This window comes from Triticum aestivum, chromosome 5A, assembly GCF_018294505.1.
Source record: "Triticum aestivum cultivar Chinese Spring chromosome 5A, IWGSC CS RefSeq v2.1, whole genome shotgun sequence".
NCBI lineage: Eukaryota > Viridiplantae > Streptophyta > Magnoliopsida > Poales > Poaceae > Triticum > Triticum aestivum.
In genome coordinates, this window is record NC_057806.1 from 594,443,810 (window position 1) to 594,459,147 (window position 15,338).

A 15,338-nucleotide genomic window follows, 5' to 3' on the forward strand; every position below is an offset into this window, starting at 1 on the left:
ATCATGATATAAGGAAATAAATAATAACTTTATTATTGCCTCTAGGGTATATTTCCTTCAATAACATCTACGCATAGACCTGGCTCGGATGCCATTGTTGGGGAACGTAGTAATTTCAAAAAATTCCTACACACACGCAAGATGTATCATGGTGATGCATAACAACGAGAGGGAAGAGTGTCGTCCACGTACCCTCCTAGATCGTAAGCGGAAGCGTTATGACAACGCGGTTGATGTAGTCGTACGTCTTCACGATCCGACCGATCCTAGTACCGAAAGTATGGCACCTCCGTGATCTGCACACGTTCGGCTCGGTGACGTCCCACAAACTCTCGATCCAGCTGAGTGTCGAGGGAGAGCTTCGTCAGCACGACGGCATGACGATGGTGATGATGAAGTTACCGTCGCAGGGCTTCGCCTAAGCACTACGATGATATGACTGTGGAGGGGGGCACCGCACACGGCTAAGGGATCAATGATCAACTTGGGTGTCCTAGGATGCCCCCCTGCCCCGTATATAAAGGAGCAAGGGGGAGGCCGGCCGGCCCTTGGGGCGCGCCAGGAGAGGAGGAATCCTCCTCCTAATAGGAGTAGGACTCCCCTTTCCTAGTCCTACTAGGAGGAGGAAGGGGGAGGAAGGAGAGGAGAAGGGAGAAGGAAAGGGGGCACCCCCCCCTTCCCTAGTCCAATTCGGACTAGAGGGGGAGGGGCGCGCGGCCCTGCCTTGGCCGGCCCTCTCTCTCTCTCCACTAAGGCCCATGTTGGCCCATTAGATCCCCCGGGGGTTCCGATAACCCTCCGGCACTCCGATAATTATCCGGTAACCCCCGGAACTCATCCGGTGTCCGAATATGGTCATCCAATATATCAATCTTTATGTCTCGACCATTTCGAGACTCCTCGTCATGTCCTTGATCATATCCGGGACTCTGAACAATCTTCGATACATCAAAACACATAAACTCATAATACCGATCGTCACCGAACGTTAAGCGTGCGGATCCTACGGGTTCGAGAACTATGTATACATGACCGAGATACGTCTCCGTCCAATAACCAATAGCGAAACCTGGATGCTCATATTGGCTCCTACATATTCTACGAAGATCTTTATCGGTCAAACCGCATAACAATATACGTTGTTCCCTTTGTCATCGGTGTGTTACTTGCCCGAGATTCGATCGTCGGTATCTCAATACTTAGTTCAATCTCGTTACCGGCAAGTCTCTTTACTCGTTCCGTAATGCAACATCCCGTAACTAACTCATTAGTCACATTGCTTGCAAGGCTTATAGTGATGTGCATTACCGAGAGGGCCCAGAGATACGTCTCCGGTACACGGAGTGACAAACCCTAATCTCGATCTATACCAACTCAACAAACACCATCGGAGACACCTGTAGAGCATCTTTATAGTCACCCAGTTACGTTGTGACGTTTGATAGCACACTAAGTGTTTCTCCAGTATTCGGGAGTTACATAATCTCATAGTCATAGGAACATGTATAAGTTATGAAAAAAGCAATAGCAATAAATTAAACGATCATCGTGCTAAGCTAACGGATGGGTCAAGTCAATCACATCATTCTCTAATGACGTGATCCCGTTAATCAAATGACAACTCTTTGTCCATGGCTAGGAAACTTAACCATCTTTGATTAACGAGCTAGTCAAGTAGAGGCATACTAGTGACACTCAGTTTGTCTATGTATTCACACATGTACTAATTTTTCGGTTAATACAATTCTAGCATGAATAATAAACATTTATCATGATATAAGGAAATATAAGTAACAATTTTATTATTGCCTCTAGGGCATATTTCCTTCACTTCAGCGCTCGCCGGTGCTTGCTAGGCTTGCCGAAGGCAACAGCCCTCCAGTGAACTTTACTGTCAACGGCCACAACTACGACAAAGGATACTACTTGGGTGACGGTATCTATCCTCAGTGGACCACTATTGTGAAGACAATACCCAACCCTGTTGGAGAGAATAGGAAAACATTTTCCCAAGAGCAAGAGAGTGCTAGGAAGGATGTCGAGCGTGCCCTTTGGTGTTTTGCAATTCGATGGGGCATCGTTCGGTATCCTGCTAAAACCTGGAGCACGCAGAAACTGTGGGAGGTGATGACTGCTTGTGTGATCATGCATAATATGATCGTAGAAGACGAGTGCCCGGAACGTCTGTACAATCAAGGGTTTCAGTTTCAGGGTGAGCATGGAGTAGCGGCAACATTTGAACAGTTCACCCAATTTCATGAAGACATGCGTGATTGGGAAACTCATGTGCAGTTGTAAAATGACTTGGTTGAGCATATGTGGGCTCATGTTGGCAACCAATAGATGTATCTTCTTTTATTCGTTTGCAAAACTATGTGAAACATTTTTATTTGTATCCGGCTTGTAAAACTATACTATTTTATTCGATAAACTATGTTATTTGACAATATGTTTGAATGCAAATTAATATAATATTGAGCGGCTAGCCGGCCACGCCGGCACATATGGGTCGGCGCGTTGGGCGCGCTGCCGATCCAAATCTAAAAGAGGGCGGACGGCCGACCCAAACGGATAAAATGCGGACGAAATTGGCGTCCGTTTGGGTCGGCCCGTTGGAGTTGCTCTTAGGTGCGTTAGGGCGTAGTGCGGCGGTGTACTTGGTTTCTCCTGTATTATTGTCCGGTAGTATTCGTGCTCCGGTTATCTTGGGGTCGGCATTAATTGTAGAGGAGCCGCCTCGCCATCTTCTATCGCCCGGCCGTGTACTTTGTTGAATGGTGCTTTATATATAAAACAGGACGGAAGCCTGTTTCGACGAGGAGTATGTAGAGAGAACCCCTCAAAAACAAAAACAAAACTTATCTAGAGAGGGAAAAAAATGCTGCACGCGGTTGTAGTCCATTGACTTTTCACTTCGAAGTTATGCATGCATGCATCCGTAGTTCTTCCATCGGCTTAGCTGGTTTACCTTTATGCTTACGTGCTTTGCTGATAAGAAAATCCAATTGTCCTACATCGTTGACCCTGCTGGCCGTGCTCTCCGGCGCGCCATCAGCTTGCCCAGCATGCTAGCCGCCTAGCCTACAAAAGGGCACCACCCACCGCCGGCGTAACATCAACTGAAACCAGCAACACCCAGACCCCTGCTTAACCAATTAGCTTCGAGATAAGCTCGCAGCCATGGCGCGGTGGCCAGCCGCCGTGGCGGCGTGTGCGCTCGGGGCGGCCCTCCTGGGCATGCTGATGGTCACCGCGGACGGGAGAGGCAGCAACACCAACAGCAAGTTCACGTGCACGGACACGGAGAAGAAGCGGCCGGGGTGCACGGGCACCTGCCCCGACAGGTGCCCCCAGAGCTGCATCTCGCTCTGCCCCTCGTGCCAGACATATTGCCGTACATACTCAGCCGCCATTACTTTCATGATGAACTGCTACTGTTCTTGGCCTAGCTTTTAAGGTGCCTCCTGTGCATGTAGCTGACCAGGTGCAGCCAGTGCGGCCAGCATTGTTTGTGTTCGGGGACGGGTTTACGGACGTCGGCAACAACAACTACCTAGAGAACAACGAAGTAGGGAACCCTGTCAGAGCCAATCACTCTTACTATGGCATAGATTTCCCCAATTCCGTGGCCACCGGAAGGTTTAGCAATGGATTCAACTTGGCTGACTTCATCGGTATGCTAAGTTGCTAACTTTGATCCCATCACGCTATGCCTATTTTTCATAATTTGCTTACCGTTCAAGACAACTGACATGGCCACTTGTGCACTGCACAATTATCTACTTGTTCTAACATTATTACTCAACCAACAACCATTGTTTGCCAACAGGTTTCCATTTAATATACTCTTATTTTCTCATGTAGTATAGCCTTAATTTGTTTTACTTTCCCGCAAAAGAAATTGTTTTACTTTACCGACATGGTGGCTAGCAGTTGAAAATCAGTACTCAAAGATATGGGTGTGGCTAGGTGCCTAGGTCTCAGTGAGTGAGATTAACCAAGTCTCAGTCAAGTGACATAATATCAAGAGAGAAAAAGAAAATATTGCACGAATCTTAATGTAAGATCTCACGGATATAGCATCGACTGAGACTTAACGAAGTCTCAGTCAACTGAGACTTAGCAAGACTGGAAAGATATATAGCAGAGTATATAACACCGAATTCTATGTGCTATCAGCTGCCAAGATGTAACTAAAATATGAAATTTAACCAAACAATTACATGGGCATAAAAATTCCATTCCGGTTTGACTACTACTGAATACCATCTTTATTTCAATTTATAAGGCATATAACTTTTCTTGTCTTATTTCATATGATAGGATGTGTGCATGTGAATTTATCGATGTTTCTCCTTGTTCACTAGAATCCTAGCAATCGCATATTCTGCGCTGTTCTATGTATATAAGCATGGCTAGTTTCTATTTTCTTTGTTTTGGTTTCATTAGCATTTTTAAGTTTTATGCCGGCTCAAAACATGCATTACAGTCTGAACTGGATGGAACAGTATATAATTCATGAAAAATCAGGAAGAATATCAATCCTTTTAGAACGAATGGATATATTATCTAAGCTGTTCTGTTTTTGAAAGAATATTGATCAACCGGTGGTGGGTATACCTTTGATTAATATGCAGCAAAGGCTATGGGGTTCGAGATGAGCCCTCCGGCTTATCTGTCTCTTGATAGTCCCATAAAAATGGAGGCTGGTTTTGCTGGAGTCAACTATGCTTCGGCGACCTCTGGGATTTGGAGAGACATCGTAAGTGGACACCTTCATGCATGGACGAGTATTTGAATTTGCATGCATATTATTTCAGGAATGCATGTGCGTTCATCGTCAACATACCTTCAGCTATCATACATCCATAGATATATCAGTACTATGTCCAGGAATATGTAAAAACAAAATAATTGGTATGGATATATTTAGTTCTTAGACATGAACTACAATTAGTCGCATTGATGCTAATACCATTTTGCAGGACACCGGACTGGACATCCCACTGATGGACCAAGTGAAGAACTTGGCGGACACGATAGGGCAGATGGGCGCCAACCGTAGCCAGCAAGACCTGAGCAAGATGTTGTCCAATTCCCTCTTCCTCATCAGCACCGGCACCACTGACCTCTACTCAATCTACAACATCAACAACAATGGGGGCTCAGACAGCAAAACCGATGTCCCACACCTCATCTCCTCCTACGGGGACAGCCTCACGGCCCTGTACAACTTGGGCGCGAGGAAGTTCGGGATCATCAACGTCCCGACCTTGTGCACGGCGATGGTGCGCCATGGCTGCGAGGGCCTCATTACCAGCCTCCGCGAGGAGTTCAACGACGGCATCAAGCCACTCATGGCCGGCCTCGCCTCCAACCTCAGTGGCCTCCGCTACTCCATCGCCGACTTCCACGCCTTCTCGGATGCAGTCAACACGAATCCGTCGGCCTAGGGTAAAATCTATCAATGTTTTCAGATATTCTTACATGGTCATGAACCTGTCGGTTATATTTATGTGGTTGTTCTGGTTGTTGTGGTTTGTTGATGGATGCACAGGGTTTGTGAACACCGGGGGCGCATGCTGCCAAGGCTCCTGCGCACCTGGTTCTGGGCTGCCGTGTGCCAACCGATCGCAGTACTGGTATTGGGACGAGGAGTACCCGACAGAGCAGGCCGCTAAGCTGGCCGCATCTGCGTTTTTCGACGGCACAACCCAATTCACAACACCGATGAGCTTCAAGACGTTGATCAGCCAAAAAGTGACATTTCTTTATGTTTTCGACTTGCCGTATCCAGAAATAAAGCAAGTCATCTGTGTGAGACTTACATTGCCATTTGCCTTTGAGTTCTTTTTTTTTCTAATGTGCCGCTTTGTGTTGCTCGTAGCATTCACTGGCACAGTGGCACGTTGTGTTTTATCACCGTCTATTGATATTTTCTTTTTTGACGAAAAAATAGCGGGAGGGTGGCTGAACGTTGGCGTAGATGGGATTGGGTTTGTGGAAACGGTTCAAGCATTCGCGTAAAGTGTGGGTGCATGTGTTTATTTATTTTCCGACAAAGGGGGTGCATGCGTTTATAAAGATGAGTCTATGTGAGCGTCTATAATATGTTTCTAGAGAAAAGGGGCGACAATTATAGCAGCTCTCTTTACATACGCCCAAGCTGAATTTTGTAGTATCATACTCCATCAGGGCAGATACATAGGGCACGCACATGTTCTTAGGTCATCAATTTGACTAACAAAATAGTATATGTTATATGCCACCAAAATTATATGTTTAGAAATGTTATTCGAATATGAATCCAATGATATACTTTTGGTTTTGTGGGAAGAAAATGATAAGCTGTCTGCTGGAGGGGGTACATGGACTACGCAAAAGTACGAGAAACAGCTCAAGTGTGTGCCGGAGCTAGTATAAAGGCACTCTTGGTGCCTGTGTCTATTTGTACCGTTAAGGCCTCACCTCCATACCTCTTTTTTTTGCGGGGGGGCCCACCTCCATACTGTACTGTCTAATGAATCTAACAATGCCATGTATCCACATTTTGTACTGTCTAATAATTCAAAAGATCACATGTAGTGAGATCATTCTAGCTGGTGGTGGTCTGGAGCCCCGGCAGCCATCAGGTTGATCTTGGCAATGGTGCCAGGATGGTGGAAACGCCAAACTGAAGGGAAGAAGAAGAAAAGGCAGGCAGAGGGGTGCGTGCTGGCTCGAGGAACTAACAGGAAACTCGCCGCGCGCATTGATCAGAGCAAAGAGAAAACTAACCAGAGTTGAAGAAGAAGGCCCGACTAGCGACTGCACTCCCAAGCCTCCGTCCACCCTCAGATGTAGCTAATGCGTCGCATACACTGCGGTGTGCCTTCCACCCAACTACCAGAGCATCCTCCGGTCTCATTTGAGGCCGGCACAGCTTCATGTCCATCGTGTCTCTGAATGATCGGCCTCAATGAAACATGGCTGAGGCGAGCGCAAATTGGACAATCTCTGCCTGTCTGAATATATTGTGTGCTCAGTTTTAGTGGATTTGCCAGTCACGAATGGGGCAGTGAACTCTGCATTCCAAGCCCTCACACCAGCCACAGGTGTGCCACGCTTAGATTCCACACCACACCACTTGCTATTCATACACAAACCGAGTCTGCAAGCATACGAGCTTAAAGCTGTTAAGATGTTCCAGATTGATACTGCCAGGGGTAAACTAACATTGTCCGCAGAGAGCTAAAGAACCCTAGAAGTCGAGCCAACTCGGGCCAACAAGACAAACCTACGCACCCTCAAGACCACCAGAAAGTAGAAACCATCTACACTAACTCGAGTGCTCCATGGAAGAGGCTTCACGGAGTCTTGACAAAGTGCAGGCTCAGAAGCTTGGCAATCTCCAGGAACCCAACACGCTCTCTGCCCGCAAACAGGGCTTTCAGCTTCTCGTCGCACACGATGACCTTCTTGTCCGCAGGGTCCTGGAAAATAGCAGGACAGAATGAGAAGTGCAACTGGAAAATAGCATGTTCCTATGTACATACTTAGTTAAGTCCTTGTATGTTGTTGCAAATCCTACATTTACTGCAAGATTTCACATTTGTGACATCACTTCACACCAAAGAATGAAAAGCTCATACACTTCACACTCAAATAGTTGTATGACGAGTAACTTAATGTGTCTGAAGTTTGAACATAAATACTTCATCAAATCAACCATGCACTCTTCATTCACTAGTCACTACATATATATTCTGCAAGCATACCGCCATTCAGTAATTGCACAATGCAAGCAATCCGGCCACATTGAATCTAGAAATTAACTCTGTTCAGCAAGGATTTCAACGTGTTTACAAATGCCACATGAGAAAAACCTCTGTTTCAGACTTATCATCAGTCAGTTTATCACATTGGAAGCATCACAGCTCCTTCTCATGGGACCATCTTTCGTAGACTCTGCTAAGTGCTAACCGATGTGCAACACATAACAGCAAAATGTGGCATCAAATCATATGTTCTTAACACAAGCAGATAGAAAAAACAAATCAATTTACACTGGGATCAGACAAGAGTGAGAACATTCCACATGCATCAGCAGAAGTACCCAACGCTGCATATCAGCAAGACAGAAACACGACGGGACGTTCTAAGAAGTAGAGTTACTAAAAATGCAAGCGACGTCCTCATTATACACCGGGCTTCTACATCTGGCGGGCATGGACAGTGAGGCGCCTCCAGAGCAAAACGCCAACAACAGTTTACACCTGTCCTGAACGCAAAATCTCAGATTTGCTCCTGCTCGACACTAGCAAAACGCCAAGCGATTCCATCTCATCTTACGCATCCATCCCGACTTCATCTTTCACATCCAAATCAACTAGTACTAGGCCAAACGAACAACCTGGCAACGGGACGCCTAGGGTTTGGGGGGGCTCGCGTGGGGCGTACCTGGAGGTTGTTCTGCTTGATGTAGGCCCAGATGCGCTTCATGGCCTCGGTGCGGGGGACCTCGGCGGCGCCCATGAACGCCTGCAGCGCCGGGGAGACGGGCCGGGGCATCGTGATGCCGGTCGGCGCCGCCCTCTTCTTCTTGGGGGCCGCCGCGGCCGCGGCCGTGGACTTGGCCGCGGCGCGCACGACGACGGCGGCGGCGGGAGCCGCGCGGCGCAGGCGCGCGAAGGAGGCCGTCGGGCGGAGGAGGGCGAGAGGGGAGAAGACGGTGGTGAGCATGGATGCGGCCAACATTTGGGGTTTCCTCTCTTCGGTCGCTTCGGCGTCGGGGTCTCTTTGGATAATGGCTGTGGGGAACAAGGGTTTGGGCTTTTGAGGGTTTAGGGCATCTCCACTTTTATTTTATATTTTAGAGGGGGGTTTAGGGCATCTCCAACGAGCGCCTCTATATCTCGCCAGCTTCCGACTCGCTGAAGGGGCGAGCGAGATGGACCGACCCATGCGTGCGGCAGGTCACAGCCTATTTTGTTTTTTTTCCTGTTTACTCTTTTCGTCTCATATTTATTTTGAACCTTTTTATATTTTAAAAATATTATATATACATATATATAATATTTTTTAAATGTTAATCAAGCATTTAATAAATATTGAAAAAGTGTTTGACAAGTGTTATTTGAGCGCTTGAAAAAATTTAAATGTTTATAAAAAGTTTTTTGACAATGTATTGGAAAATTCTTAATTATTTTATTCAAAAATTCTTAATTGTTTTATTTGAAAAATGTCGACCAAGCATTTATTAAAATGTATAAAAAATATTGGTAATGCATTAAAATGTTAATTTTGTATAATGTTAATCCAGAATTTGAAAAATATTTAAAATGTGTATATGAAAAAGGTTGACCATGCATTACAAAAAATGTTTGATTTGTATTGAAAAAATGTTAGATGTGCACTCGGGAAATGTTGTTGACATATACAAAAATATGTAGAATAATAACCAAAATAACAAAGAAAACCAAAAAAATAAACAAAAGAAAAATGAAGAAAAAATGAGAAAAAAGACCGAAAAGGCAGGGATAAAAAAGAGACGAAAGAAAAAAAACTGCTCGACAAAGAGCAGCCACGCCGACCGCCAGGAGGAACGAAGAACTCACCTGATGTGGAGATCCACGAGAACAAACAAACGCAACCTCCCCAAAAAAGATCTAAGACCCGGGGTTCCCCCACCCTCCCATCGCCGGAGCGACCGGCGGAGGGGGAGAGAACCCACGGGCACGCCGACGGCCGCAGTAGGGGAGAAGAGGATCGCCCGGATGCGGCAAAATTGTTTCGCCTCGCACTAGGCTACCCATTTTGGACGCTTGGGCTTGCGTGGAGCGGCAACCTGGCTTGTTAATGACATGGTTTGAAAAGCGAGGTGTCAGGGAAGAAATTAAATTGCTACTCCTTCTGAAAAGTAATATAAGATCTTTAGATCACTACTTTAATAATCTTTTAGAGGGAGTGTGTCAGATGTAAGTGAGGCTTCTTAGCACTAGTCAGCCCAGGCTGTGAACCAAACAAGGCTTTTCCTATGGTAGCTTGACCATGCAATTTCTTCAGGTTAAATTTCCGGGCGTCGTGTCTAGGACACCAACCAAACTGGCCCTAAGAGCATCTCCAGCCGTTGAGCCCCCCAGGAGGCATTTTTTCGCCTCTTGGGGGGCTGCCGGCGAAAATTTAGGCTTGGGGGTGATAAACTTTCCAGCCGTGTCCACCCCCAAGCCGTGCTCAGGCCTGTTGGGGAACGCAGTAATTTCAGAAAATTTCCTACGCACACGCAAGATCATGGTGATGCATAGCAACGAGAGGGGAGAGTGTTGTCTATGTACCCACGCAGACCGACTGCGGAAGCGTTGACGCAACGTAGAGGAAGTAGTCGTACATCTTCCCGATCCGACCGATCCAAGCACCGTTACTCCGGCACCTCCGAGTTCTTAGCACACGTACAGCTCGATGACGATCCCCGGGCTCCGATCCAGCAAAGCGTCGGGGAGGAGTTCCGTCAGCACGACGCGCGTGGTGACGATCTTGATGTTCTACTGTCGCAGGGCTTCGCCTAAGCACCGCTACAATATGATCGAGGTGGAATATGGTGGCAGGGGGCACCGCACACGGCTAAGGAACGATCTCAAGGATCAACTTCTGTGTCTAGGGGTGTCCCCTGCCTCCGTATATAAAGGATCCAAGGGGAGGGGCTGGCCGGCCAAGGGGGGCGCGCCAGGAGAGTCCTACTCCCTCTGGGAGTAGGATTCCCCCCCCCCCAATCCTAGTTGGAATAGGACTCCTTGAGGGGGGAAAGAGAGAGAGGGGGGCCGGCCACCTCTCCTAGTCCTAATAGGACTAGGGAAGGGGGGAGGCGCGCGGCCACCTTGGGCTGCCCCTTTATCCTTTCCATTAAAGCCCACTAAGGCCCATATAGCTCCCGGGGGGTTCCGGTAACCTCCCGGTACTCCGGTAAAATACCGATTTCATCCGAAACACTTCCGTTATCCAAACATAGGCTTCCAATATATCAATCTTTATGTCTCGATCATTTCGAGACTCCTCGTCATGTCCGTGATCATATCCGGGACTTCGAACTAACTTTGGTACATCAAAATGCATAAACTCATAATAACTATCATCGTAACGTTAAGCGTGCGGACCCTACGGTTCGAGAATAATGCAGACATGACTGAGACACATCTCCGGTCAATAACCAATAGCGGGACCTGGATGCCCATATTGGCTCCTACATATTCTACGAAGATCTTTATCGGTCAGACCGCATAACAACATACGTTGTTCCCTTTGTCATCGGTATGTTACTTGCCCGAGATTCGATCGTCGGTATCCAATACCTAGTTCAATCTCGTTACCGGCAAGTCTCTTTACTCGTTCTGTAATACATCATCTCACAACTAACATATTAGTTGTAATGCTTGCAAGGCTTATGTGATGTGCATTACCGAGAGGGCCCAGAGATACCTCTCCGACAATCGGAGTGACAAATCCTAATCTCGAAATACGCCAACCCAACATCCACCTTTGGAGACACCTGTAGAGCTCCTTTATAATCACCCAGTTACGTTGTGACGTTTGGTAGCACACAAAGCGTTCCTCCGGTAAACGGGAGTTGCATAATCTCATAGTCATAGGAACATGTATAAGTCATGAAGAAAGCAATAGCAACATACTAAACGATCGGGTGCTAAGCTAATGAAATGGGTCATGTCAATCAGATCATTCAACTAATGATGTGACCTCGTTAATCAAATAACAACACCTTGTTCATGATTAGGAACACATAACCATCTTTGATTAACGAGCTAGTCAAGTAGAGGCATACTAGTGACACTAAGTTTGTCTATGTATTCACATATGTATTATGTTTCCGGTTAATACAATTCTAGCATGAATAATAAACATTTATCATGATATAAGGAAATAAATAATAACTTTATTATTGCCTCTAGGGCATATTTCCTTCAGTCTCCCACTTGCACTAGAGTCAATAATCTAGATTACACAGTAATGATTCTAACACCCATGGAGCCTTGGTGCTGATCATGTTTTGCTCGTGGAAGAGGCTTAGTCAACGGGTCTGCAACATTCAGATCCGTATGTATCTTGCAAATCTCTATGTCTCCCACCTGGACTAGATCCCGGATAGAATTGAAGCGTCTCTTGATGTGCTTGGTCCTCTTGTGAAATCTGGATTCCTTTGCCAAGGCAATTGCACCAGTATTGTCACAAAAGATTTTCATTGGACCCGATGCACTAGGTATGACACCTAGATCGGATATGAACTCCTTCATCCAGACTCCTTCGTTCGCTGCTTCCGAAGCAGCTATGTACTCCGCTTCACATGTAGATCCCGCTACGACGCTTTGTTTAGAACTGCACCAACTGACAGCTCCACCGTTTAATGTAAACACGTATCTGGTTTGCGATTTAGAATCGTCTGGATCAGTGTCAAAGCTTGCATCAACGTAACCTTTTATGGTGAGCTCTTTGTCACCTCCATATACGAGAAACATATCCTTAGTCCTTTTCAGGTATTTCAGGATATTCTTGACCGCTGTCCAGTGATCCACTCCTGGATTACTTTGGTACCTCCCTGCTAAACTTATAGCAAGGCACACATCAGGTCTGGTACACAGCATTGCATACATGATAGAGCCTATGGCTGAAGCATAGGGAACATCTTTCATTTTCTCTCTATCTTCTGCAGTGGTCGGGCATTGAGTCTTACTCAACTTCACACCTTGTAACACAGGCAAGAACCCTTTCTTTGCTTGATCCATTTTGAACTTCTTCAAAACTTTGTCAAGGTATGTGCTTTGTGAAAGTCCAATTAAGCGTCTTGATTTATCTCTATAGATCTTAATGCCTAATATGTAAGCAGCTTCACCGAGGTCTTTCATTGAAAAACTTTTATTCAAGTATCCCTTTATGCTATCCAGAAATTCTATATCATTTCCAATTAGTAATATGTCATCCACATATAATATCAGAAATGCTACAGAGCTCCCACTCACTTTCTTGTAAATACATGCTTCTCCAAAAATCTGTATAAAACCAAATGCTTTGATCACACTATCAAAGCGTTTATTCCAACTCCGAGAGGCTTGCACCAGTCCATAAATGGATCGCTGGAGCTTGCACACTTTGTTAGCTCCCTTTGGATCGACAAAACCTTCTGGTTGCATCATATACAACTCTTCTTCCAGAAATCCATTCAGGAATGCAGTTTTGACATCCATCTGCCAAATTTCATAATCATAAAATGCGGCAATTGCTAACATGATTCGGACAGACTTAAGCATCGCTACGGATGAGAAGGTCTCATCGTAGTCAATCCCTTGAACTTGTCGAAAACCTTTTGTGACAAGTCGAGCTTTGTAGACAGTAACATTACCATCAGCGTCAGTCTTCTTCTTGAAGATCCGTTTATTCTCAATTGCTTGCCGATCATCGGGCAAGTTAACCAAAGTCCATACTTTGTTCTCATGCATGGATCCCATCTCAGATTTCATGGCTTCAAGCCACTTTGCGGAATCTGGGCTCACCATCGCTTCTTCATAGTTCATAGGTTCATCATGATCTAGTAGCATGATTTCCAGAACAGGATTACCGTACCACTCTGGTGCGGATCTCGCTCTGGTTGATCTACGAGGTTCAGTAGTATCTTGTCCTGAAGGTTCATGATCATCATCATTAGCTTCCTCACTAATTGGTATAGGTGTCGCAGAAACAGTTTTCTGTGATGTACTACTTTCCAATAAGGGAGCAGGTACAGTTACCTCGTCAAGTTCTACTTTCCTCCCATTCACTTCTTTCGAGAGAAACTCCTTCTCTAGAAATGATCCATTCTTAGCAACGAATGTCTTGCCTTCGGATCTGTGATAGAAGGTGTACCCAACAGTCTCCTTTGGGTATCCTATGAAGACACATTTCTCCGATTTGGGTTCGAGCTTATCAGGTTGAAGCTTTTTCACATAAGCATCGCAGCCCCAAACTTTAAGAAACGACAACTTTGGTTTCTTGCCAAACCACAGTTCATAAGGCATCGTCTCAACGGATTTTGATGGTGCCCTATTTAACGTGAATGCGGTCGTCTCTAAAGCATAACCCCAAAACGATAGCGGTAAATCAGTAAGAGACATCATAGATCGCACCATATCTAGTAAAGTACGATTACGACGTTCAGAAACACCATTACGCTGTGGTGTTCTGGGTGGCGTGAGTTGCGAAACTATTCCACAATTTTTCAAATGTACACCAAACTCGTAACTCAAATATTCTCCTCCACGATCAGATCGTAGAAACTTTATTTTCTTGTTACGACGATTTCCAACTTCACTCTGAAATTCTTTGAACTTTTCAAATGTTTCAGACTTATGTTTCATTAAGTAGATATACCCGTATCTGCTTAAATCATCTGTGAAGGTGAGAAAATAACGATATCCGCCATGAGCTTCAATATTCATCGGACCACATACATCTATATGTATGATTTCCAACAAATCTGTTGCTCTCTCCATAGTACCGGAGAACGGTGTTTTAGTCATCTTGCCCATGAGGCACAGTTCGCAAGTACCAAGTGATTCATAATCAAGTGGTTCCAAAAGCCCATCAGTATGGAGTTTCTTCATGCGCTTTACACCGATATGACCTAAACGGCAGTGCCACAAATAAGTTGCACTATCATTATCAACTCTGCATCTTTTGACTTCAACATTATGAATATGTGTATTACTACTATCGAGATTCAATAAGAATAGACCACTCTTCAAGGGTGCATGACCATAAAAGATATTACTCATATAAATAGAACAACCATTATTCTCTAATTTAAATGAATAACCGTCTTGCATCAAACAAGATCCAGATATAATGTTCATGCTCAACGCTGGCACCAAATAATAATTATTTAGGTCTAATACTAATCCCGAAGGTAGATGTAGAGGTAGCGTGCCGACCGCGATCACATCGACTTTGGAACCGTTTCCCACGCGCATCGTCACCTCATCCTTCGCCAGTGTTCGCTTAATCCGTAGTCCCTGTTTCGAGTTACAAATATTAGCAACAGAACCAGTATTAAATACCCAGGTGCTACTGTGAGCTCTAGTAAGGTACACATCAATAACATGTATATCACATATACCTTTGTTCACCTTGCCATCCTTCTTATCCGCCAAATACTTGGGGCAGTTCCGCTTCCAGTGACCAGTCTGCTTGCAGTAGAAGCACTCAGTTTCAGGCTTAGGTCCAGACTTGGGTTTCTTCTCCTGAGCAGCAACTAGCTTGTTGTTCTTTTTGAAGTTCCCCTTCTTCTTCCCTTTGCCCTTTTTCTTGAAACTAGTGGTCTT

General features: G+C 45.5%; 1 protein-coding gene and 1 pseudogene across 1 annotated transcript; one reads left to right on the forward strand and one right to left on the reverse strand.

Moving 5' to 3' along the window:
• The first annotated feature begins 3,180 nt into the window (after positions 1-3,180).
• On the forward strand, positions 3,181-7,234 carry LOC123101609 (GDSL esterase/lipase At5g22810-like; annotated as a pseudogene).
• Positions 7,131-8,819, reverse strand: LOC123105109 (protein TRI1). Its single transcript, XM_044527101.1, has 2 exons — positions 8,440-8,819; positions 7,131-7,472 (listed from the first exon to the last, which is right to left on the reverse strand). The coding sequence occupies exons 1-2, from the start codon at positions 8,734-8,736 to the stop codon at positions 7,347-7,349; spliced, it is 423 nt and encodes a 140-aa protein (XP_044383036.1). The 5' UTR covers positions 8,737-8,819; the 3' UTR covers positions 7,131-7,346.
• Between the last annotated feature and the right edge of the window lie 6,519 nt (positions 8,820-15,338).

Coding starts and splice junctions, on each gene's coding strand:
- LOC123105109 (XM_044527101.1), bottom strand. CDS start 8,736: ATGTTGGCCGCATCCATGCTCACCACCGTCTTCTCCCCTCTCGCCCTC. Junction 7,473..8,439: donor TCAAGCAGAACAACCTCCAG/GTACGCCCCACG, acceptor GCTATTTTCCAG/GACCCTGCGGACAAGAAGGT.